Below are 26,185 nucleotides of genomic sequence, written 5' to 3'. Positions count from 1 at the left end.
CTAGAGAGTGTCCTCAACCAATGAAGGGTAAACAAAACGCGGTGTGCCAATGGAGTATTAGCCGGTAACACAAAGAAGTGACTACTGACACGCTGCAGCACGAGTGGGCCTCGAAAACATCACGCTATGTGGCGGGAGCCAGACACAGAGCCCCTCCCATGACACTTCCCAGGGCCATATCCCCGGACACAGGGGAAGCTCTGCGGCTGCGGGCTGAGTGGGCCCAGGCCCTGGCTGCGAGCCAGAGGAGAAGTCCTTCAGGGGTGACGGAAATGCCCCAGTTAGAGGTGGCAATGGCTGTGCACCACTGTCACTCACCAGAAATCACTGTGGGGGACGTGCCAGGGGTCTGGAGAGATGTACAATGACACGTACCCACCATGGCAGTGTCACACAGAGTATTTTCACGACCCCAACAACCCTCTGTGCTCTCCCCCACAACCCCAGCAACCAGTGATCTTGTACTGTCCCCGCAGTTCTGCCCTTTTCAGGACGTCACAGAGTTGGAATCACACAGCATGTGGCCTTCTCAGAGGGGCTTCTTTCACTTAGTAACATGCATGTAAGGTTCCCCCGTGTCTTTTCATGGCTGACACCTCATTTCTTTTAATCACTGAATATTTCTTTGTCTGAATGGACCAGTTTGCTTATCCATCACCCACTGAAGACACCTCAGTAGTTTCCAAGTTTTGGCAGTTACGAAGAAAGCTGCTGTAAACATCCGTGAGCAGGTTTTGTGTGGACCTGTGTTTTCAGCTCCTTTGGGCAAATTATGATTGAGCGTGACTGCTGGGTCGTATGATAAGTGTTTTAGTTTTGGAAGAAACTGCCAGACTATCTCCCAAAGTGGCTGTGCCATTTGTGTCCCCGCCAGCAGTGACTGAGAGTCCCTGCTGCCACACGTCCTACCAGCACTTGGTGACATCAGTGTGCTGGGGTGTGGCCGGCTGGCAGGTCTGTAGTGACGTCCCGTTGTTTTGAACACATTGCTGTGCGGTACCGAAGAGAAGTGCGTGCAGGGGTCAGGCAGCCCTTGGAGCTCAGGGAGGCGCAGGGACCCTGCAGACACAGCACCTCTGTGGACGACGTCACAGCGCTTCCTGCGCCGGCTGTCAGGGACGCTGAGGCAGCCTCGTTTCCACTGGCTCTCACCACCTTGTCCCCAAAGTGGTGGGGAGAGAGGTTGGGGAGGGGTGGGGGGGTGGGTTGGTGTCCACACAGGAGGTGTGGCCCCTAGACTGCACCAGGCCCTAGCCCACGGATAGAGTCGAGGCCGGGCTGGGCCCGGGACACGCTGGCACTTGTGTGCACGCAGTAGAGCCGGGAGACCGAGGGATGGCACCCCTTCCTCTGCACCGCCTGCCTGCACACCCAGTGATTAAATTACCCGCCTTCTTTACAACTCCAATTAAACACCTAATTGATGGTGTTCTCCTTTATTACCTGACACTAAGAATAAACAAACAGTGTGGAGAGGGAGCAGGCCGGGACTCGCAGTAATTAAAGTGCCAACCAGTTCTCCACAGGGCCCAAGTCTGGAAGCAGCTGGGGGGCGGGGCCCGACAGGGGACACACGTCCTGGCTCCTGCACACACCAGTGGGCTGACCTCAGCGGCGCCCCCAGGCCCGGGACCACTGAAACCCAGGACACGGCTCGGCTCCTGCCTGGCTCGTCCGGGGCTCTGGACAAGCTGCAGTCAGTGACAGGGACGTCTGTTCCGGCAGCTCTGGGCAGTGGCACGCCCTCATGCCAATGTGGCCCTGCCTGACTCTCCGGGCCAGCAGGTCAGCGAGCCCCACCTGCCTCCCTGCGTCCTCAGAGCTGGGCTGTACGCCAGGCTTCACAGATGGGGGAGCTAAGTTCAGAGGAGGGATAAGCCCTGCCCAGGCCGCCCTGCTGGCAGGTGGTGAGCAAGACTCGCATCCAGGTCCTTGGACGCTCCAGGGTGCTGTCTGCCCGCTCGCCCCTCCTAGGGCCCTGGCTCCAGCCTGTGAAGGTGGGCGTCCCGTCCAGCTGCTGGCCATCACCTGTGGAACTGTTCCGGGTGCAGCCGTGTATGTCTCTCCTCCCAGAGAGCGTTCTGCCTCGACCCCTGGGGCCGATGACGACGGCAGCAGCTGCCAGCATCCCCATTCCTGAGCACACAGCCCACAGCCTGGGGACTGTGTGCTCAGCCTCATGTCAGGGCTGCGGCACCCACGGAACAGGAACCCCAGGAGCGCGCACTGCCTGAGCCCAGGGTCACAGCCCCAGGCTCCTAGGCTGAGCAAGCACCACCCCTGTCCTGCAGCGGAGAGGCCAAAAACCAAGGTAAACAAACAAAGAAATTCATGAAGACAGGCCTGGGGAGGGAGCTGAAGTTTCAAAGTGGCCCAGAGGCTGGGAGCCGCCTCTCACCGTCCGTCTGTCCGCCCAGGGCGATGTGCCCTTCTCGGGCGTGGCCTCCAATTGGAGAGGCCGCAGAGCCCGTTGGACTGTGACACTGGGGGAGGGCAGAATGGAGGCCGCGCGTGCTCAGGTGTGGGGCACGGATGGGCCGCCCTACAGCAGACCCGGACTTGGCGGGGCTGCGCTGGGCAGGCCATCATCACCCAGAACCTGGGAAAAGCAGGCTGGGGGGACGCTTTCCCTGCACCCTGTGAGTAATGCAGAGGCCAGAGGGTGCACAGGCTGGGACCAGGCCCTGGCAGCCAGTGGCACCAGCACCTGGCAAAGGGAGGTGACTGGACCCCAGACTGTGGCAGACGGAGGCCCGGAGGCCCACACCACCTGGATCCAGTGCCGGCAGACTGGCTCCGTGGCCCGGAGAAGGGGGTCCTGCCACACCAGCGTATGCCTGGGACCCCTTGTCCTCCCACAGACCCACACTCCCCTCCCCAGACACACAGATGCAGTGAAGCTGAAAATTCACCTACCAAAGCAATTTATATTTCTATGCAATTTCAATAAAAAACCAAAATCTCAATGGTTTTTTCTTGGACTTGACAAAGTAATTCTAAAATTCATTTAGAATAATAAACAGGTAAGAAAATAAGTGAAAAAAGAGAGCAATGCCTGCTCCACCAGATATAAAACATTTGAAAGTTAAAATTACTAAAAATATGGTACACGTAAATGAAATGAAAAACAGAAAACATAAATACAGGTCCTATTATGTATAAGAATTTAATAAAGATAAGGACACATAAATTACAGGGCAAGGAAGGATTATAATATACGGTAACTGGCACTGGGAAAAGCTCAATTTGGATCTTGACCTCATATCATATACGAAAATAAGTTCTAAGTAGATTAAATCTTTAAATATTAAAAAATGCCAAAAGGTCCCAGAAGAAACTAGAACTATTTATCACTAAAGAACTTTCTACACTTAAAAATAATAGAATTAACAGACGAGATCTCCCCTCAAGTTAAAACTTTCTGTACAAAATAATCATAAGGATAAACTAAAAGTTAAGCTTATACACAAAATGAATTTAAAAAGAGATAAAGGAGCACTGGTCACGATGAGACAATTCTGCAAAGAGGAAATAAAAGATTCTTCCTTACTGGCAATTGGAGAAATGCACGTTACAAGAGGTACCATTTTTATTTAAGTTAAAAAACACTATGCAGTAAGTAGAATTGAATAGAAATGGTATCATGCTTTCCATTTCAGTTTCACAGGGCTGTTGCTAGTATGTAATAGGTAATATGCATACATACCATACACATACACACGTGCACTCATGTCACACGAAGGGAGTTCAGCAAGGGTGCAGGATACAAGATCAGTGCACAAAATCAAAGCTGAACTCTCCTTATAGTTTCTGTTTGTTTTTGAACTTCTTAGGATTCCCATATAAGCAGTCATGCTATCAGCGAGGAGGAAAACCTTGCTGCTTCCTTTCCAAACCGTGTGCCTTTTCTTTCCTGCCGCCCTGACTGGGGCTCCGATGTGCTTAATCGGGGGGTGCGAGGGCACGTCTGTGCCTCGCTTCTCATCTCAGGGGAAAGTTGGGGGGGGTCTCACACACACAAGCATGATGCCAGATTGGGGATTTTGTAGATGCTCTTTGTCAATTTGAGGAAGTTCCCCTCTTTTCCTAGTTTGCTGAGAGTTTCTGAGGTGCTGGATTTTGTCAAATGCTTTTACTCCATCAGTTGATTTGATCAAGGTGATATGGTTGATTATATCAACTGATATTTGAATGCCAAACCAGGCTTGCATTCCTGGAATAAATAAAGAAAAATAAATCCCTATAGGTTTCGTTTTCTGTCTTGTCACTGGTGTTGAAATTAGGTTGATATTTGCTTCATAAAATGAGTTGAAAAGTTCCCTCCTCCATTTTCTTGAAGAGTGTGTTTGGCAGAATTCACCCGTGAAACCATCCAGGCCTAGAAGAGTTCCTGTTTGGAAGCTTTTGACGATGGAGTCCATGTATTTACCAGTCGTGGCAATACTGAGAGGACCGCCTCATACTGGCTGAGGTGGGGCTCAGCCTGTTTCCTGAGCTCTGCTGCTGCTGCTGCTGTTTGGACGGACTCTGGTGTCACCTGGCCCAGGTGCAAAGGCGCCTGACTCCCAGACACAGACAGAGAGTGTGGAGAGAAGCCCTCGTGTTGTGGCCCAAGAAAGAACTAGGAGAAACCCCGCTTTTCTTTCTTCCATCCTCTTCTATCCACGTATGCAGACAGTCCTGGGGGCTGCAGGTGCAGCTGGACAGGTACCCAGAATCCCAAGGGAGGAACCTTCTGTCTTGTGGAGCTGTGACCCCAAGAGAGTGGGGTGACTCCCTGTGGCTTCCTGCTCTGTCCCCAGGGGTTGTCAGCCTGGAACACTAATGTAGCAGTGGAAAGCGCGTGGAGAGCAGGGCAAGTGAACCCAGGTTTCTGGCCAGAGGTCTGTGAAGGGAGCCCTCAGGGAACGGGCGAAGATTGGAGGTCAGGGAGGGGGAGTTTGGGGGATGCTCCCACACAGCGGTGCATGCACCCCTAACTGTATCTCTGAGCTGGGCGTGTGGGGGTCTGACTCTATATAGCTCAGCAAAGGCTGCGAGGCCCTGGCTGTGTGCCAGACCCTGCCGGGACCCAACGCACCGAGGACGCCTGCGCTGGGGGTGCCAGCAGCACAGAGGAGGCTTCGACGCGGAGCTGCCCGGAGAAGCACAGCCCTTGGGAGGTGGTGGCAGCAGCCGGCTGAAACCAACCAACCACCAGAGGTTAACAGTCTCCACTGAATTTCAGAAAGACTTAGAATCTCAAGACGTGATCCTCAAAATCTCCCGAATACAGTCCAACAGATAAAGAACCAGGAAAAGACAAACTGTTAGGAAAAACAAAGCCAGAAGCACCAAAGCTAGGACGACGGAAATGTTAGAATCGTCCGACAATCTGAGACGTGGTGCCCACAAAGTATGTGCTTGGCTTGTTACAGGCTACTTAGAAACAGTGTTTTACCTCTGAAACTGGAGCACAGCCGTCACTGTCACATGCATCGCAGGGACACACACTGAAACCCACCAGACGCTGTGGTTGTGCAGTATGTCTTTCTCATCCCTTCCCTTTTAACTCACAAGTCCCATTTTCTGGCCACCTGTCTTTCACACCGGGACGATCACCTGAATGACTACGGACGGCTTACTCATCAGAAACCACGGAGGCCGGGGCTAGAGAAATGATGTTGATTTTTAAAGTGGTGAAAGAAGAGAACCACTGACCCAGAATTCCACGTGCAGCAGAGACGTCCTTCAGGAATGAGGACAGAATTAAGAGCTACCAGATGAAGGGCGACTGCGAGAGTCCGGTACCAGCAGCTGGCTTTGAAAGAAACTCCAAAGGAAGCTTCTTTGACGAAAGGAGATGACACCAGAGGGAAATCTGGAACTTCAGGAACAAAGGGAGAGTGACAGGGGTTCTAAATGTCTAGGCAAAACCCATAAACTATTTTTCTCTCGTATGTCCTTTAACATATGTGTGACAGTTAAAAGCAATAACTGTAACATTTGCAGTGGGATTTTCACAGCAGATGGGGTGTGGTGAGGAACCACTTTATCACCCTAAACTGGTAAAATATCAATTATAAGTACACTGTGAAAAGTCAAGTACGTATGTATGTATATTGGAGTCCTTAGAGAAATCACTTTAAAAAGTATCTAAAGAGATATAATAAAAAATAAGATAAATCAAAATGCAATATTAAAAAAAAGTTCAAATAATCTGAAAATAGGTAGAAAAAGGGAAACAGAAATTAAATGCAGAGAGGGCAAACAAAACTAGTCATAAAATGATAGGCCTAAATCCAAATGTATTAACAATTACATAAAATATAAATGGTCTATAAAACACCTAATAAAAGACAGAATACACCTTCTTATCAGGTGCACGTCGAGCATTTACTAAGGGAGCTAGCTCAGGGTCTGGTTCAATATTGAAAAATTTCACAAATAATCCACCACACTGACAGTCTAAGGAAGAAAACCCACATGATCATATCAACTGGTGCAGAAAAAGCATCTGACAAAACCCAACGTCCAATATGATACACACTCTCAACAAACTAAGAATAGAAGGGAACTTCCTCAACTTGCTAAAGGAAGAGCGACAAATAACGCACAGGCAGCACACGCGCACTTGACTGCCTGCCTTCCCCGAGATCAGGAGCAGGAAGAGGCCACTCTCCCCATTCCTGTCCAACACTGGCCTGCAGCCCCGGCCAGGACAAAAAGGCAAGAACACGACATACAAGGTATCCAGTTTTACGGGACTGAATAGAGCAGTCCCTATTCACAGATGATGACATGATTACCAAGAATAAAATACCCCCCAAAACAACAAAACCCTCCCAGAACTAGTAAGTGAGTTCAGCAAGGTTGCAGGTATGAGACCAACACAAAAACCAGTCATATTTCTATATACAAGCAAAGAACAAATGGAAACAGTAAAAAACAAAACACTTAAAATAACTCTAAAAATAGAAAGAACAATCAAACACTTAAGTATACATTTAACAAAACATGTAGTAGTATATGTGTACGTGAGCATGCGTGCTAAACATCACAAAATGCTGATGAAAGAATTAAAAGAAAACCTAAATCAATGGAGAGACGTACCGTGTTTTGGACTGGAAAAACTCATCACATTAAAGATACGGATTCTCCCCAGACTGATCTATAGATGTAATGAGATTGCCATAAAGGCCTCGGCAGGGATTTTGTAGCTACAGACAGGCTGATTCTAAAATTTATACGAAAGGCAATAGAACTAAAATTACCAAAATGATTTTGAAAAGGAAGCATAAAGTTGGGAGAATTATGCTATTGATTTTAAGACTTACTATCAAGTTACAGTATCCAGACAGTGTGGTATTAGCGAAGGGACACAATTAGATCAACGGAACAGAAGAGAGGGTGTAGAAACAGACACACATTAGTCAATTGATTTGACAAAGAATGAAAGGGAATTGATGGAAGCAAAATAGTCTTTTTAACAAATGATGGTGGAACAATTAATTGGACATCCATATAAAAACCCAAAAAACAAAGAGTACCTCAATCTAAATCTCATATCATATTAAAAAAATTAAGTCAAAATGGATCACAGATTTAAATGTCAAACTAAAAAACTTTTAGTAGAAAATATAGGAAAAAAGTATGTTGACCTTGGGTCAGGCAGAGCCTCAGCTCTGACTCCCGTAAAAGAAAAACTGGTCATCGGAGTTGTACCAAAACTAAAAAGGTTTGCTCTGAGAAAGACACTCGGAAGAGGAAACTCCCCCAACTCAGAACAAAGAACATGTCTAATCAAGAAATGGGCCAAAACTTGAACGGACTCCAGCCTAGAGGATGCAGGGATGGCCAACACGCAACAGAAGATGGTCAACACTCAGACGCCAGGGCGACGTGACATAACAAGTGATGGAAGCCCACCACACACACACTGTGACACCAGTGCTGGAGCGGGTGTGCAGCCACGGGACTTCACACGTGGCTGTTTCTCGCACATCTAAGTGCACACTGACCACGGACGTGGCGGTCCCACTCCCGGGCACTGGCCCCACACAGGAGCCGGTGCCGGCCCTTCTGTCTCCGCTGTTTTGTTCGGCATTTGATACCAGTGTATCTGGGTGTCTGACCCCCCTCCCGTGGGCTTGGGGTCGACTGCAGGCTTGGTTTGGAAGCCTCTGCAGAGTCTTCAGTCGCCCAAGTGTGTGCCACCTGGGTGCCGGCTGGCCCTCGGCCCTGCCTGGGAGGGACCCATTTGGTCTTTGTGTACTTTGGCTGCCGCCGTTTGGATCTTCCAAAAATTGTTCTCCTTTCTCTTCCCTTCAGGGAAGATGCTGGTGCCCAGGCCACCTGCGTTTGGGGTCTAGACCTCTCTCCCGCTTCACCCCGGCCCCTTGGCTCCACGGCTCGGCCAGGGGCAGCTGTCCTGTGAAAGCACAGAGCCCCCTGTCGCACAAGCACAGAGAACACCTCCTTCCCAGAACGGGCCTCTGCACAAAGCTTCTCTTGGCTGCTGGGAATGCAAGAGCGCGACAGGGATCAAGGGCACTGGTGCCCAATCACAGCTGTTCTGTGAGGAGCGGGCTCTCCGGAGGGGCTGGCCGGGCACCTGCCCAGCTCTGCGAGCCGAGCCGGCCACACCACCTACCAAGCAGCTGCTGCAAAGGCCCCAGCGCCCACCCAGCTCTCCCTCCCCTCCTTCTGCGAGGCTGGGAGGTGGCTTAGACCACACTGTTCTATGGAAGAGGGGAGGAAGGTAAGGAAAGACGCAGGCTGGGACACAGCCCCCAGCTGCCCTCAGTGCCGTACTGGAAAAGGGGACAACTCATGGAGCAGGGACAGCTGGAGGACACCCAGCAGTGGGTCCTTCCTTGTCCCCTTCCGGCAGTCTCATGCCCTTCAGCTCTGAGATCCCCCCTATAGCTGAGGGGCAGGAGCTGGGCAAGAAGCGGGGCTTCTTACCTGCCCCCAAAGCTGAGCACCGCCCCATCTAACTGTGATGGCACAGCCAGACCACAGGGCCACAGTAAGGCCTGGCCGTGTCACCGAATGCGAGGCACAAATCACATGGAGCCTGAGTCCTCAGGTGTGACCCGTGGCTGGAACCTTCCTTCGTCCTGAGTGAGTGCCCACCCCAGGAGGGCCGCCGGCTCCAGCGAGGGACGCCGGGTCCCCTCCCAGCAGGCTCCCTCCCAGCCATGCCGTCCTGGAGCACTTGCCACCCAGGGAAGCAGCCCGTCCAGGCCCTCCCGGGAGTCCTCCTCTCAGGGTAGAGCAGATGGACTCCCCGTGCCCCAACAGCTTCCCTCCTGCTCCCGAGACACCCCAGGATCAGCGGTGCCCACAGTCAGGCAGTGACAAATCGGATCACCCTCCAAGTGTCGCTGTGATAAGATTAGGTTATTTTAATATTAATGCATCACCTAATTAAACCGTAATTAATAATCTGTCTGGCCCAGCCTGGAGAAGGCAGGGAAGCCATGCGAGGAGCCAAGGGGGTGGGGGTGAGGGCTGAGGTTTTAGGTTCCTGCCAACCCAGGGGCCGTGCCATGGATATGGATGATTTAGCAATTCTTTTGACAAAGATCCAGCAGAAAAACCTCAGGAAGAGCTTTTCCTGCCTAACCACCTTCAGAGTAGATAGCGGCGGGAGGTGGCCGCCCCTCACCCCAACCAGGGTGCCCAGAGCGGCCCCAGCATGCTGGCAGGGAGCGGGACACGCTCTCCTCCTGTTTAGCCAACAGGAGGTGGGAGGGGGGCAGCCTCTGCCACCAGCTCCGTGTGGGGCCCCCGCGTGCCTGCCCGCCTGAAGGCCAGCTCCAAGGCCAGTCACTGTGCACCGCAGACCGGCCCCATCTGCACCACTGGACCCTTCGTGTCCCCGTCAAGGATTGGCCACGGTTTCCATGGTCTGCTAAGCCAGGGGCAGGGCCACCGTGTCTGTTCGCGCAGCATCTCTGCGCCTTGGCCTGGGGCCCAGGTCACAACAAGCCCGCTGCTCCCAGCAACACCTGTCCTCACAACCACAGGCCTGGGTGCTGCTGGGACCTGTTGGCCTTTGAGGTCCAGCGTCTTGGGGGCGGGACACTTGCTGGTGGTGTAAGGCCCTGGAGCCCTACTTGCCAGGGCGTGTCTTTGGGCGCCAGAGAATCTAGTCAGGGGCTGACCAGTGCCAAGGCTTCAGCACCTAGGGGAGGTCACAGGTCACAGCCCAGGAGCCTGGTCCCCCTGCTGCTGGAGACAGAAGCGGAGGCCCAGGGGAGCGGAGGTGTGCTGAGTCATGGCTGCTGACAACTCAGAGCCACCAGGCGGAATAAACAAACACAGCCACCACAGAGGCCGCATCTTGTCACTGTGCTGGGTCTACACCAGCGGACTGCTCACAGTGGCAGCGCCATCTGTCTACCTGAGCACAAGGGCCATCAGCACGGCGTCTGGCTGTCCTAACAGGCTCCCTCTGGGGACACGGCTGCTGCGCAGGGAGGAGTGGCCTGTAGTGCCCGTGGCGGCACTGGCCCGGGGTCACACGCCCGGCCTCAGGCAGGGGTCTTTATCTCTATGCCTTGGCTGCCCCCCTGCCCCAGACAGAAGCAGCCCGCGAGCCTGCGAGAAGGAGGGTGCAGGTTCTGTGAAGGTGGCCGGTGGTCCACATGGGGGCATGTCCTCAACCTGAAGATCCTGACTGACCTGGCCCAAGAAATGTCCCACCCCACCTACCACGGCCATGGCTGGTCCCCTGTGCCCCAAGGACGGAACCACTCACACTTCCGGGTCAGACACCTGCAGCTGGGTCTAGCCCAGGCACCCTCCACCCTACGGCCGTGCCCCACTCAGGCTCCCTGGGGCCCAGGTGCCTCCCCCAAGGCTCCAGCCTCTGAGGCCATGCGGGCCCGTGTCCCTGCCAGCCCAGCGCCTGGATGGCCTGGCACCCGCCGGGCCTCCACAAGCCTTGTGCGGCGGCCACACGGGGCAGAAAGGCATGGAAAGCTCCGGCCCACATCGCCTCTCCAGACACTGTAAGCATTCCGTTCTGTTCTGACGAAGTCCCAGAACCTCTGGCCAGAACCAGTCTGCACTGGCTGCTGCCAAGGTTACTGCCCTGGGCTGGTGCTCAGACGCTCTGCATTTCACGTCTTCTTTCCAGGTTTCTTCCCTCATTTTACCGGAAGCGCATCCTCTCCCAGCCTCCTGAGAATGGGGGCGGGGAGCTCAACCTTCTCACACCTTGAACATGAGAAGCTGTCCTCAGACTCATGGGGGTTGGGGCGGCAGTCGGGTCCCCCATGGCACAGATCTGGGCCTCCCAGCTTCCAGGGCCTCTGTGGAGAAGAACGAGGCCATCCCAACTCCTGATCTCTCGACAAGTCACCTGCGTTTCCTCCCTTAAGTCCTCAGGGTCTCCCCCTTGTCCCCACGTGAACCTGGTGGGGATGGCCTCTGAGTGCCCACATGACAGGCAGAGTCACCTCCCTTCCCTCCGGGAAACGCTCCCCTTTGAGGCTCTGACTGCTTGGGTTTTGGATCTCACCGGCTGTTTCTCGAAGTTTCTTCACCTTTTTTCTCCTGTCTTCCATCTCACTGTCTTTTTGTTCTACTTCTCAGATAAACATTCCCTATTTTATTCTATAAATCTTCTACTTAGGTTTTCATTTAACTCTTGATATTTGTAACTTACAAAGTACATTTTTTTTCTGTTTGAAAGCATTTTAAACCGTCTCGTTCTTGCTCTTGTTTCATTGCCGCAACGTCCTTCCTCACCTCCAAGGGTCCCCTGGTACAACTCGCCGGAGGTTTACTTGCCTCTGAGGGTGTGTTCCTGCCGAGTGACGTTTTTCCCTCCTCGTTCATCTTGCTCTGTTTCTCAGCGTCTGGCAGTCCTTGGTTACCCACTAATAATCAGGAGTGAGCTCTCAGGGCCCTCCAAGCGGGTCCCCCTGTGCAGTGACAGGCCACACTGTCTTCTGGGGTCCCCAACACCAGTGCCTTTGGTCTTGCCAGGCTGGTCAGCGGCCCCGAGAGGAGCCTGCCCTGGGGGGTGAACGGAGCGGGTGTGGGCTGAGGGGCTGGGTGGGTGTCGGATCCATTTGTACCTGTCCACTCTGGCTCCCAAGTTGTCAGTGCTGAACTGTGCACTGGGCGGGGGTCCTCTGCAGCTCCCTCCAGAGCAGCGGTTCACAAACGTGAGGTGGTGCCTGTCACCACAAATGGCTGGCCCACCCCCAAGATTTCTCACCCAGCATGACTGAGCGGGAGCCCAAAACCCTGCATTTCTGCACGTTCCTGGAGGCTGCCGCCAGCAGGGACCACTCTGGAATCACTGCTCCAGGAGAAGAAAACACTGCTCTGTCTTCCACTTTTCATTTTTGCTGGGGGAGAGGCAACTGCCCATTGCATGCAGCTGGACGGGAGACGTGGGGATCTGACCGCCTCTCAATGACGCTCTCCAGGGAGCAGCCATACCTCTCCTGTCTCAGCCAGTACCCCTCCCCCAGGGCCACTGCTGCCAATCCGGGACTCTGGGGAGTTCTGTGGCGTAACTGGGAGTGGTGCTCGGCTCTCCCACCCTCACAGCCCTGTGTTCCTGGGTTTGCTCACCATTCAGCTTCCCACCGCGGGATCCCAGATTCCAAAGAACTGCTGCTGGATCCTCTCTCGTCAGTTAAACTCTTACAGAACAAAACCCCAATCCCCTTACTCTGGTTTTAGTGGGGCCTCAAGGAGGGGGATAGAGCAGATGCCCACGTCGTCAGCTGTCTGTGCCTGGGTGCCCAGGCCCGCGGGCCTCCTCTCCATCCACACCTGAACCACACAGGCTGGGCCAGGGCTGCCCCCTTCCTGAGCCCTGCTCTAGGTGACCTGGGGCCTGACTGATGCTCCAAGGTCTCTCCAGAGAGCCAACCCACGCCCTCCCCCAGTGTGACGCAGAAGCACCTCCTCTAAGCCCCGCCCACTAGGCCTTGGGTCCGGTCACAGCACCCTCCCCAGACACCGAGCATGTCCTCCTGCTGAGCGCTGGCCACGGAGAGCCAACAGCCATGAGGGATGACTGACCGTATCAGATGAGGGCAGGGACCCGTGTGAGCCCTTTCACCGAGGACACACCACCGGAAAGCGCTCCCGCTTGCCAGCTCAGCTCATGGATGTTTCAAGAACGTGGGGCTGGAGGGAGCCCGGGAGGAGGCAAGAATTTGGACCTTGGAAACCACAGCACGATGCCCTGCTGGCTGAGTGAGCTCACAGGAGGCTTTCATGGGAGACAGTGGGGGATGGGTGCTCTGGAAAGCCTGTGTGCTCTGTGTGCCAGGACTCCAGAATCTTCTCCCCTGGCTGCTGCCCAGCGGCCTCCAGGGGCCGGCGCTGCAGGTGGACAGACTGGAAGTACGTGGGCCAGCTGCATGGTCGGGAGGCAGAGCAGCTCCCAGGGTGGCGTGCTGGAGGCCCGCGCTCTGGCGGGCGTCACCTGGCGTCAGCAGTTTTCTCTGCTCCACCAGGAAACAATCATCAGAACAGAGAGAGTTCCATAGCTACAGAAAATGGGACTCGATTTAAGTCCCGCACAGAGGTCCAAAGCCCACTTCTGAAAACAGGACGGGAGAGGCTGACGTGAGGCATGAGTGTGTGTGACGTGTGCACGTGCACGTGTGACAGAGTGTACCATGTGCATGAACACGACGGCGAGCCCTTTGCACACACACGCCCTGCACTCCCCGTCCAAGACCTCGGTGGTGATGATGGAGACGTAGCCCCCGGCGCGCACACAGCCTTACCCAGTGTCCAAGGCACACAGCGGCGGACGCCGCAGGGTCCCACTGAATTCCATACTGCTGGGCACAGCTGGCCCCACGAGGGTGCACGGGCCCCCGGTCCCACAGAAGACACTGGGCCGAGGGTGCTGGGGACCATCACACACTAACGACAGTCGTGGGAACAGGTGACAAGACTAAGAGGAAGAATGGGGTCTACTATGCACCAGGCTTGTGTCGGGGCTTTGAGGCCCATCTCCTATAGGCTCGTCAGTCTCGGTTTTATAGTAGAGACTCTGCAGCTTCGAGAGGGTGACGATGTGAAGAGGTGCACAACTGGGAACTCAAAGTCTGATGCCAGAGCCGGGACCAGCCCCCAGGTCTCAGGGGCTACGACCGCTGCCTGTGCAAAAGGCAGTTTCCATGGATGGCTGACAGAGCAGGCAGGAGGGAGAGGGGACCGTATCCAAGACCCCAGACAAAGGAGCGATGCCGAGAGCGAGTGGTTCCAGATGGGGCATGTCACGGGTAAGATGACGGGACACGCCCTTTCCACCCCAGATGCTCACGCTAAGTGTCCTGCCTGCACCGGGATGGCAGACACATGAAAGGAAGCAGGAATGGGCTTCACAGGAGGAGGAACCACTCAGAAAGGCAAGAGGCAAATGTCCGAAAGCGGCAGCCTCGCCCCAGTGCAGACGTCCTGTAAACATCACCGAGGGCAGGCAGGGAGAGCCCTCAGCAGACACAAGCCGAGGGGCGTGCGTGCTGTGCTCCTGGAAGGCCCGGGCGGGGAGCTCCTCCCAGAGCAGAGAGGCTGCAGGTGCCCCTCTGGCCATCCGGCTTCCCCACAGGGTTCACTGTGTCCGGTGACCCCGGGAAAACTGGGCCCCCAAAGGGTCCCCTCCTTTGCATCAATGGACCTGCTTTTCTCTGCACTTGCCGAGCGCACGTTCTGAGGACAGGACTCGGCGACTGTAACACTCTGAGGCCTGGAGTGACAGACACCAGCAGTTACTTTACTGGAGATGACGAGCCCTGTGGCCACAGGTCGCTTCCCTGATTTACAGAGCGCCGTGCGGGGTGAGCGCGGATTAGAAAGCGGCTTCCCGTGGCCTCTGCAGAGGGCCCCTGGGTCCTGCGAAATGCACTTAGACCAGCGAAAGACGGCCCTATTTCCATGGAGCATTGGATTTGCTTGTGATGAATGGGCCCATGTAAACTGATAAATGGTATTAACTTGTTCTTGGCGTCTGAAAAGATTTCAGCCACTTATTTGCCCACTGCCGCCGGAGCCTCTCTGTCACTCTCTGCACAGCCCCTGCGATGCTCGGTCCTGGCCCTCCCTTGGCCTGGCTGCCTGCACAGGACGGATGGACGGACGCTCAAGCCACCCCACTGGCTGTCAAGGACAGGGAGGGCCTACCTGCCACCTCCTTGGACGACGGCAGGCACGAGGCCTCCAGGCCGGCCGGGACGGGGCCGCCTCTCTCCAGGGCGCCCAGCAGGGTCCGCAGCCGCGCGCACTCCTCCTGCAGCCGGGCCTGGTCCTGGCGGAGGCCCTGCCGCGCCTCGCTGGCCGGGTTCACAGCCAGGTGCAGGACTTTGGTTTTGCTCTGGTCGTAGTCACCCTGCGGGACCAAAGGGCAGACGTCAGCACAGCCACGGCTTTTGCGGCCAAGACAGGACACAGACGCTCAGGTCTGCGGCGCCCAACACCTGTCATCTGAGGGTGACAGTCAGGGTCGGGTGTGGCAAACATGGCGGCCGGGGCCCAGCTCTCGGCCCTCCTCCTCCATGTGCATAGCTCGGCCAGGCACGTCACCGCTCTGGCCATCTGTGCCCCTCACTGAGGGCACGCTGCCACCACTTACCTCCAGAGGGTGTAAGGAAGCAATGGGGGAGGAAGCAGAGAACCTGCCCGACGCACCTTTGGAACATCGCAGACGCTCAGCACACACGAGCCCCTCCTCTCAGTCTTAACCACCCAATGTACAAAGAGACGGAGGCGACATCTTTTACAAAGTGTGACGCTTTTCAACATGCTGTCGGCAAATACTGCAGTGACTCGGGGCGCCAGCCAGCCTGGGCCGCCACCTGGGCCGGCTGCTCACCCTTCGGAGCAGGGCCCGTACAGCCAAAACAAACAGGCGACAGAATCAGCGAGAACGCTGCCGAGGTCCCAGGTGCCCCACGCAGCCCCTATTACACGCTGCAGCGCCGTGCCGCCTCGGTGCCATTCGCACACCAATACTGATGCGTTTCTTCACATTTCCCAGTTCTCCTCACGCCCTTTTCCTGTTCTGGGACCCACGTGACTTTTGGTCATCACATCTCCTTCCGCCCCTCTGGGCTGTGACAGTTTCTCAGACCGTCCTCATTTCGGATGACCTGACTGTCAGGAGTGTTGCCCGGGGGTGTTGCAGAGCGTCCTCCGCTGGGACCATGTCCTCCTCCTGACTGCCTGGGGGTGTGGGCTTGGGGAGGAGAGCCCAGAGGTGCAGTGCCCATCACACATCACCCCTCAGGTGCAGCTCCGACCTTGGTCCCTGGCTGCGTGTGGTGCAGGTCTGCCCACGGGAAGGGGCTCTCCTGCCCTGCCTACACTGCGCCAGAAGTCATCGTGCAGCCACACCTGAGATTTGTCTCTTCTCCCCACGTACTTATTCAATCCCTTACTGGTACTAGTGGTGACTGGACATTTATTTGATGCTCCCCATCTTACTGCTTTGGCCACTGGAGCTCTGTTGGCTCCTGGGTCTCCCTGACATGCCCCATCCAGGTGGTACATTTTCGGGCACTTCCTTCCTTTCTGGAACTAGAAAGTGTTCTAGGCTCAGCCTGTGTGTTTCCTGCTCCGTCCCAGAGCCAGCGATGTCCACACGGGGCTGGGGCTCCACTGCCTGGAGATGGAGCCAGAACCCAGGATCTGGGCGCTGGTGTGCTTGCTGCTTCCTGGGCCTCTCAGCAGGCAGAGCCAGGAAGAGTGTGTGCACGCGACGTGTGTGCTGCCTTGTGTCAATCCGCTTATCTATGGACATTTCTGTAGGTAGCACCCGGTCCACACCGGAGCCTGCAGTACATGGGGACTCTAACCGCCTCCAGCAGTGACAGCCTGGCTCCCCCCACCCACTGTGCATGGGCCTGGCTGTTCCATTGGGACACGCGACAGCAGCCTGAGGATGTTGACCCATCTCTGTGGAACCAGTCGACGAGCACAGGGCAGCGTGCAGTTCTTTCTGCCGTTAGTTTACAAACCCCCCCATTTCCCAGCACCTGACAGTCCCCCTGCAGTGAGGCTGTTTCCCATCACCTACGCGAGACCTTTGGTCACATTCTGGATTCCATCCTCCTGGGCGATTTCTAAAATTCTACATCCTTGCAGGCTCACTCTTCGTGCCGTTGAGTTCTACTGTCCGTGACAAACGCAGTGTCATGCATCCTCCATCACAATGGCACACAGAGCAGCTTCGCTGCCTTAAGAGGAAGCTCCCCTCCCTCCCGAGGGCACAGGTGTCGCGAGACCCCATGTGGGAGGGGACGGGGAGGCTGCTGCCCTTACGCTCTGAGCCCTGCAGTCCTCGGCCAGGAGGAGGGTCTACAGGGCTCTGAGGCCCTGAGGAGGTCACAGCAGGAGCTGTTCTGGCCACCAGCTCCCTGGGCCTCCCTGACAAGCCAGGGGCCACCTCAGGGTAAGGGAGGGAGCCTGCCACAGAGAAGTGCCATGCTGAGGAAGCACCGCCCCAACAGGTGGTCGTGGGCTCACAAGATTGGCGGTGCACACACATGCGTACAGGCCTGGGGTCTCCCTTGGCCAAGTGCTCCGAGAGACGGCGTCCCCAGAGCTGGTGGCCCTGGGACCCTGTCCGCCTCTGCAAACGAGGGACCCTGAGACAGCCGAGCAGACAAGCACCTGCCCCCTCTAGCTCTGACACCGAGGGACCCCTTCTCCTCTGACAATCCAGTCTCCCACAGCCTGTGCCTTCTGCACACACATTTCTCCTCCCTCTTCAGGGAGAACGGGAAATGGCATCTTTATTCAGATCACAAAACTCCTCTGGGGAAAGAGCAGGGAGCTCAGGCTGCTGTGGGGAGCGCCCCTGCAAGTTGCTGCAGATGTGCAGCCACTGCTCCGCCCTCAGCCAGCCTGAGCCCCAAACCCTCAGAATGTACCTCAAAAATGGAGGAAGGAGGGGAGGTGGGAAGGGGCAGCAAGACCCCCCCCAGGTAAAACTGCTTCCTGACACCACTTCGCAGGGAAAGTGTGAACCCTGGCGGCCCCTTGCTGAAGGGCACAGTGGAGGCGTCCACCACAGGGAGAGGAGAACAAACACTGTCAGAGGGGCGCAGGCTTCACGTCATGCTGTCTCCGTCCTGAGAAGAGCCACCTGGGGGCTACCGGAGAATGAGTGTGCTGTGCACCGTGGAACACAAACTGGGTTTCTTATCACCCCCAAGTGTCCAAATGCAGTTTCTCACCCCTTAAAAATGTAAAAAGCAGAGGTTGGCAGGCTGGGCCTGGCCTGGATCCACCCCTCACTTCCCAAGTCAGAGAGTGAAGGCTCCCTCTTTCCCTCAGGACACGAAGCAGGTGTGGTCTGGGGTCTGAGCTGTGGGTCCGAGCTGGCCACCCCTTCCTCCTCGATCCCCAAGACCCCACTGCCCACACCTGGGAGGGGTCCCACAGGGCGCTGGGCACAGCAGCAGATGTGGAGGCCGCTCAGTCTCACCAGACTCAGGAGAGACGGCGCCTGGCTGCCACCCAAGACCGCGGTTTCTAGTGACTGGCTCTGTTGTGGGTGAGCTTTTCCCCTTGACGGGAGCTGCAGGCACAGAGAACGCGTCAGTGTGTCAGAGGAGGTAAGGATCAAACTGAGGATCAGCAGGGCTCAACCAAACCAACCGCACAGAGTAGGAGAGAAAACAGTTCTCACAGACTTGATGGACTGGGAGAAATGACGGGCCTGTGAAAGCTCTAGGTGTCACAATGAGTGGACCGGGCACTGAGGTCCATCCGCTGACTTGGTGACAACACAAGTTGCTTCCACCGTTTGGGGATGAAGCTGCATCAGCTCCCGGTCCCCAAGTCTCTGGCTCTAGCCACAGGGGAGCAGGGCCACACCCACCCCAAATGGTGCCGCAGGGGCCCTGTGTGTACAGAGGTTTGCTCAGTTGGCAGACAGCACTACGGCTGGAGTGGGATAAGCTCTGTCCTGGTTCTCGCCCACACAGACCGGAGGGCCTGGGCCACGGCCGCACTGAGTTCTGCTGCCGACTGAACTGCAGAGCATGGCTTTGGGCGCCTCCCCTGGCAAATGAGGGCGACCACTCCTCAGACAGCTGAGCACGACGGGGTGACGTCGACTGAAACACTCCAGGGGCTGCCAAGTCTGCACTGAGGTTTCCGTTTCTGTGTCACGTGTGCTTCTCACGCGACGCCCTCTGGAGATGACAGGGCACTGCGACCGCCCCGTGTCTCCCCCACACTGAACCACTCCCTCCCTCACCTTCAGTTTCTCTCTCCCTCACTCACCTACACACTGGCTCACTGACTGACTGTCACCCTTGGGTTCCTTCCATCCTTCCATCAGTTCACCTACCCATCCTCCTAGCCACCCTTCCTCCCTCCCTCCCTTCCTTCGGACCTTTCCTAGCCACCCTTTCTTCCTTCCCTCCCTTGCATCCATCCATCCTTCTGACCTCCCTCTCCCCTCCATTTCTTCCTTCCATCCAGTATTGAGCACTAGGCCCTGGGCAGCCAGGTCAGAAGTAGCCCAATACCTCCCACCAGGACTGCCCAGGCCGGAGCTCAGGGGTCACTCCTGGCTCCTCTGGGAGGAGGGCCATGCCTGTGTGCTCAGGTGGTGCCAGCCCTTTGCTCCAGGTGGCACTATCCCTAAGGTGGAGGGCTGGACCGGCCCGGGGCAACAGCTGAACTTCCAGGCACGCTGCTGTGACCAAAAGCCAGGGGCAGCACGTGGCAGTCACCCACACCCACCTACGAACAAGCAGCCCGTGCGCCAGGCATGTTGCCGAGCACTGAAAACAGGTGAATGGGCACAGTCTCCACTGTCACGGCGCTGCCACTTCAGGGAGACGTCATCAGCCTCACGTCCCAGACTCAGACACTGATAACTGTGCACAACTCTCATGATGAATTTCAAATGCTCTCGGTATCCCCCAAGGTCTGGTCCTGTCCCTCTGCTGGCCCGGTGGCCTACCAACCGCCATGGACCAGCAGGCGCACCACACACCACCAGGCTTCCGGGCTTCTGGGGTCCTGCTCCCACTGTCTCCTACACCCAGGGGGCTGCCACTGACCTCCAGCCGGTTGCCCACCACCACCACCCCTGAGCTGGCTGGTCCCTGCGTCCTCTCAGAGCCCTCCCTACCCTACACTGGTAACTGCATACACGTCCATCTCCCCACTGAGGCCATGAGTTCCTCACGCTAGAGACTAACCCCATGGGGACACGGGCAGTGACATCCTGGTCCCTCTTTAGCCCTGAGCAGTGGCCGAGACACATGGGCACTTGGTAAAGAAGCGACAGATGGAAGGAGGCGGTTTCTGAGGCTTCTCAGTGGACAGACGTCCTTTGTGGGGTACGGGAGCCACAGGCTCACTGGGCTCCCCGGGGGGAGTTCGCCTTTGCTCACTGCCCTGCCCTGTCCTGCGTGATGCCTAAGGTCCCAGAATCCTAGCCCTGCTGTAAAGATGAGGAAATGAAGGCCCAGGAGGCTACAGGCCTTGCTGAGATGGTAGGAGGAGGAGAAGTGACCGCTGGCGTGGAGCCCACCCTCGGGCAGGCTCGGAACGGCCGAGCACAGCCACTGGCTGAGTCTCAGGGCTGCCCCAGTGCTCCTCAGCTTGGTGGGAGCAAGTGGCATTGCGTCTGCCAGCTCGAGGTCTCGGATGAGGGGAGTGTCCCTGAACTAGGCCAGCCCTGCAGAAAGAATCAGGCCGAGAGGATGTCACATGCCCTGCGAGCGCAGCCTATGGCAAAGCAATTCTGCCCCTCTCAGCCCACCTTCTTCTTTCCATTTTACCTTCAAACTGAAGAGTGAGCCAGAGGCAGAACCTGCCGACACCACTCTCGCCTGCTCTGCTCCCGCCCGAGGGCTAGCATCCAACACAGCTGTCCCATTTCAGGACCGACAAGAGCTGAGGCTGAGGTCTCCACCCGGCACGAGCAGCACAGCGGGCGAGGGCCTGCTCACGTGTGCAGCCAGCACACTGCTGAAGTGGGGGCACAGGGTCACATCACAGCCACTGTCCCCAGAAACCTCCCTGTGAAGTCCTCACTCTGTCTCTAGGCTGGTGTGGCACGTGTGAGGTCCAAGCCCCTGGTGGTCGGCAAGCCCTCTTGTGACACATCTGAGCCTGCACGTGAACACGCGATGGGGCCTCCCTGGGACGGAAGGCCACAAGGAGCGAGGCCGTTTCTTTAGCCACCCGAGTGGGTCCAGCCCAGCAGGCCCACCAGCAGGAGACAAGATGGCTGCTGCTTTAATACAAAGCCCCAGGTAACTGATGCAGCCCCCTGGAGGAGGTTACTTACACAGGAGACGAGATGGGGGCACCAAGGGCCTCCTGGTCCCAACCACCTGGGGGGCAGGCTTCTTGGGAGGACGCTGGGCCAGTGCCTTCGGGACTCTCCAAGGTAAAGACAGGGCCGAGGGGTCCCACTCTGACCCAGTCACGATGCTGACACACAGCTGTGTTGGTGCTGTTTATGGCGGTTCTTTGCAGTAACTGAGAGTATGCACTTGGCGCGCTGGGTGAAGTGAAGGGCAGGAGCCATCCCGAGCTGGCAGCCCCAGGCCCCTCCCGCTGCTGAAGCTGCGGCATCCCACCTGAGCCATGGGCATCGAGGCACCACTCAGAAGGCTCTGTGCTGTGGTGCCCGTTCGGTCACCACCGGCCTCTCGCCCACGACTGCACTGGTCCCTCACCAAAAATCATTTAGGGGCAATGAGCTGAGAGCGGCTCGGGACTGGTGGCTCGGGGCCTCGAAGGCCGAGACAGACAAGGCTGGCTCGGCCTCCGCTTCCGGCCCTCCACGTGAGCCCGTGGTCCTGGCAGACGCAGCTGAGCCTGTGCCCACTTCCTGAGATGGTTGAAGTGGGGCCAGCGGTCATTTTCTGGGAGGGAGCCGTACAAGCCTCTGCTGCCACTAGTCACGTGTGTCACTATGCTGGAAGCCGCCAGATGCCCGCAAAGCTCCAACTGCAGAGACCATGGAAGGCCCCACTGTGCTGACCTCCAGGACGTGCCTGACTGAGGCAGCAGGGAAAACCTAGGGGCTTCCAGGGGATGTGCTGGGGGTGTGGAGGCCAGTCTCCAGGGGAGCCCGAGTGCCAGGGACACAGGAGACATGGCCTGTGTCCCCCATTCCTGCTCCCAGCTCCCCCAGGCCGAGCTGAAGAATGGATAATAATCCCCGACGAGGACGACACCAGGACGGCTCCCGCGAGCTTAGAAACCAGAGGCCCAGCTGTGACAGTAATGTGAGGACAGGGGCCGTGTAGCCACCAGCTCACCCCGCCAGTGCTCTCGCTCCGGCCATGAGGGGAGGCGAGCCAGCCTTTCTCCGGCACCCTGCACCCGCGTGGGTCTGCAGGAGCACGTCGGGGCTGCTCTGTGGAAGATGAGCAGATGCGAGGACTCTGCTGAGCTCTGCTGCTAGATGACAGCTTTGAGGACGGAAGGGGGAAATGGCTATAATCTTCTGCTAAAAATGTGTTGCCTTGTTTGATCCACCGCTGAGGAAACTGTTGAGACGCCGACGAGAATCTCAGAAGGAACAGCTCAGTACCTCCTCTGATGTGCTGGTACGATGACTGACCACACCAACATATTTCCCGTGCCGAGGGGGCGGCAGACCAGGCGCTTCTGTCACTGAGCGCAGTTAAGCAAGAAGACCCCATCTGTGCCTGGGGGACAGGGCCCCAGCAGGCAGGCGCCTGGCACAGGCTGTGACAGAGGGGTCTGTGCCGTGTGAGGGGCTCGGGGCTCAGGGAACATTAGCCCCATGTTCTGAGGACACGGGGGTGTCTAGAGTTTAGAGAGGGCAAGAGACTCTCCCTAAATCACCAGCAAACCTGGGACAGGCTGGGGCCAGGAGGGCTCCCCCATGGGCCTGTGCGCCCTGCCCGCCCCCCGGGAGCCCCGAGGCTCCTGCCTCCTCTCCACTGCATGGATTCTTTTTGTCACTCAGATTCTGTGCAAGGCCAAGTGACTGGCCATGTCCCTCTGCATCCAGGACCACTGGACAGCGTCTTGAGTCCCGTGGGAGGTGCCTGGACGGCAGGCGGCACCTATTCTACTCCTGTTTTGTTCAAGTCCTGCTCCTAACCTGCCGGCAGCCCTGAGCCCCTGTGCGCACTGGGCCCCAGGTTCCCACCTGTGGAAGCGTGCGGCTGCTGAACTTGGTCGTGAAGGGCCTTCTGGGCCTGGTGCATGAAAGACCCGCACAGAGGACAAGCCCCAGAGCCCCCGCCCCGGCTTGTGGATGGACTGCTGGGCGGGGCATAGCTGCCCGCTGGCCACACCCCTGGGGGAAGGTGCCTGCCACCCAGGGCCTGACACGCATACTAAGAGACCCTGCTGGTAAGAGGCAGAGATGCGCAAGGAGAATTAAAAAGCACGGTTAAATAACCGCCCATCCTCATGCATATTTATAAGTCACCGGCCTGAAAGCTAAATCAATACTTCTCCCAGCTGAAGGAAGCACAGCTCAGGGGGGTGTGGGGGAAGCTCTGGGGTCCCTGCTGGGTCCGAGAGGCAGGGCAGGATGGGGTCAGGCAGCCACCCAAGCCCTGCTGCAGCGACCTCACCCCTGCTGCTACCCCAGCCCGCAGCCCGGTGCCCAGGAGCCGTGTGACCTCAGGCAGGTCCTTGTGCCCTGCACGCCTCCCCAGCTGGAGTGAACGTGCCTATCTCTCACTCGGCACTCAGTGGGCTTTCAAGGACATTTACTGCTCTGCAGCTGTGGACACAGCTGGCCCAGTCCCCCCGAGCGGGCCCTCAGGGCGTGTGCTCACAGCAGGGCACGAGCGTGGGGCACAGGGATCAGCACGGCCGGACCCCACATCTGCACCCCTGGGAGCGCTTAGGGAGTGAGGAGCTGAGGTCCAGAGAGGACACGAGGCCCATGCAGCCACCCAGGACCCCTCACTGGGGGGTGAGGAGCGAAGCCGAGGGTTCCTGAAACCCAGCTGCAGGCCCCTGGGGACTGTCCTGTCCCCACAGGGGCTCGAAGCCTCCATGTGCCCCTGGGCCATCATACCCACGTGTGCCCCACAGCTTCAGGCAGACCTAGTGGTGACAGAGGGACAGGTGGACGGAGACTGAGATGTCCAGGGTGGGGTGGTTTCTGCACAGACCCGGGCAGGGTCCCCACCAGGCAGACATGAGGGCCTCAGCTGGACACCGGGCAGCGGACGCAGGGGACCCAGCGGATGCTCGCGTCCTGCCAGCCTGCGATGAGCCCGGCTCTGTCAGCTACGCGCTGTGATTGGGCAGGTTCCCTAGATGCGTGCCCCCAGCAGAGCCGCCTGGAGCTGAGGAATGCAGGCTCTCACAGCACAGGCGGGGCAGGCGGCCGGCAGGGAAGGGCCTAGAGCAGAGCCCTCCTGCCCCCGTCCGTCCATAGTCCGCTCCCACGCCAGGCCACACACGTCTCCTTCACCTGTCCTGTACCACCTCGCTGGCCTGCACGCCCTCATCAAAGTCCCCGGACCCCAGGCTCTAATCAGCAGACAGGGGACAGCCAGCACAGCCAGTCACAGCACTTGGCAGTCACCCGCTGACCCCCACCCCAGCCGCCCTGAACGACCTGCTGTGAGAGGAATGTGCCCTTCCGGCCGGGCAGGGGTGAGAGGCAGCTCTCGTTGTCAGGAGGGCTGGCTGGTGGCCGTCCAGGCTGAGTAACGGCTTCGGCCTGACCTGGCTCCTCCCCACTGCCCACTGCCACCGCCCTCTCCCAGGCCCTGTCCCGCAAGCCCCACAGGTGGCAGCTTTGGCAAAACTCAGGGTGAGGGACAGTGGAGGGTAAGTGTGGGGGCAGTGGCCACTGACGACTGGGCTGAGCCCTGGCTCAGCCGCCCCACTCCTCACCCAGCCAGCAGGCCCTCCTCCTGATGCTGGGCAGAGACTCTGCTGACCCCAAGCTTCCGTCTCATCGGGTGGAGCTCTCTGCAGTCCACGGGACACCAGCCACTCACCTGGGCCCCTAGGCCCTGACACCAGCCACACGCACTCATCCGTCTGTGCATGTCCCGAGCAGCCTGCAGACCACTGTCCCTACGCCCCTGCCATTCCACAAGCACGTCACGGGGCCTGCCAACCGTGCGAGCCACGTCCCTGCTCGACTGGGCAGGTGAGCCTTGAAATCAGCCGGCCTCGGCTGTCACGATCTCCTGCTCAGAGAGCAAACAATAGCTGGCAGCCGAAATCCACCGTGCCGAAGCCAGTCCGGGCTGGCAGGTCAGCTGGCAGAGGAGACGCGCCTGGCGGGGCGGGCGGAGCACAGCAGCCCCGGAGCAGCCGCCCCACGCGCTCAGCACGGCCGCCAGGGCCCTGCTTCCCCTGCCCCAAGCCTGAGCCATACCAGAGCTGCCTAACCAAGCCGCATAAAAAACTCTGAATCGCAGTAATATCCACATAAAATAAAATTTCCCACCTTAGCCATTTTTAAGCGTATTGTTCATTAAACACATCCACACTATTGTGCAGCCATCACCACCATCATCTCCAGAACTTTCCATCTTCCCAAATTGAGACTGTCCCTAAGAAACACTCACTCCCCTCCCCTCCCCCACCCTCTTACTCTCTGTCTCTGTGAATTTGACTCCCCTAGGTCCTCATGTCAGTGGGATCACACAGTGTGTCCTTTGTGACGGGCTGGTTTCATCCAGTGTCCTCAGGTTTCACACAGTGTCCTCAGGGTCCATCCACACTGCAGCAGGTGTCAGTGTCCTTCCTTTTAAGGCCGAGTAACATCCACTGTGCGACTGGACCACATTTGTCTGCCATTCACCCGTCAGTGGACACCGGGCTGCTCCCGCCTCCTGGCGCCTGTGCACAGCGCTGCTGTGGACGTGGGGTGCAGGTATCTTTGAGACCCCGCTTCCGGTTCTCTTGGGCGCAGACCCAGGAGTCAGACTGCTGGGACACGTGGCTAAACAAAGCAACTTTTAAAGATCAGCTATAATATCTGTGGTGGGGTGTCAGAAAGTCTCCTTTTGAGACGGTTCTTTTAGAATGTAGCGTTTTGTCCGAATACCCCTCCACGGACGTCTTTTCTACACGGGGAATTATGTAATGGGTCCGCATTTCCTTTCTAGGCTGCCTGTACCTCGACTGCTCTAGAGCCTGCGTGGAGAGCGGCGGGTGCTCAGGGAGGCTGCCTCCCGCCCTTCCCTGAGCCGGCTCCCCCATGGCCTGTGTCCTCCTC

General features: G+C 57.3%; 1 protein-coding gene across 6 annotated transcripts in view; it reads right to left on the bottom strand.

The window, feature by feature from the left end:
• The window catches only part of MAD1L1 (mitotic arrest deficient 1 like 1), a 283,750-nt gene that overhangs the window by 43,442 nt on the left and 214,123 nt on the right, over positions 1 to 26,185 (bottom strand). For all 6 annotated transcript variants that reach the window (XM_088798795.1, XM_088798799.1, XM_088798796.1 and 3 more), the window contains one exon: positions 15,154 to 15,358. In XM_088798795.1, the coding sequence (XP_088654921.1) occupies positions 15,154 to 15,358 (205 nt within the window). The remainder of the gene's footprint in view (positions 1 to 15,153; positions 15,359 to 26,185) is intronic.

The sequence above is a fragment of the Rhinolophus sinicus genome, chromosome 5, assembly GCF_057876585.1.
Source record: "Rhinolophus sinicus isolate RSI-liver-muscle chromosome 5, RSI-T2T, whole genome shotgun sequence".
Lineage (NCBI taxonomy): Eukaryota > Metazoa > Chordata > Mammalia > Chiroptera > Rhinolophidae > Rhinolophus > Rhinolophus sinicus.
The sequence above is the reverse complement of the archived record's forward strand: the minus strand, read 5'-3'. Positions and strand labels throughout refer to the sequence as shown.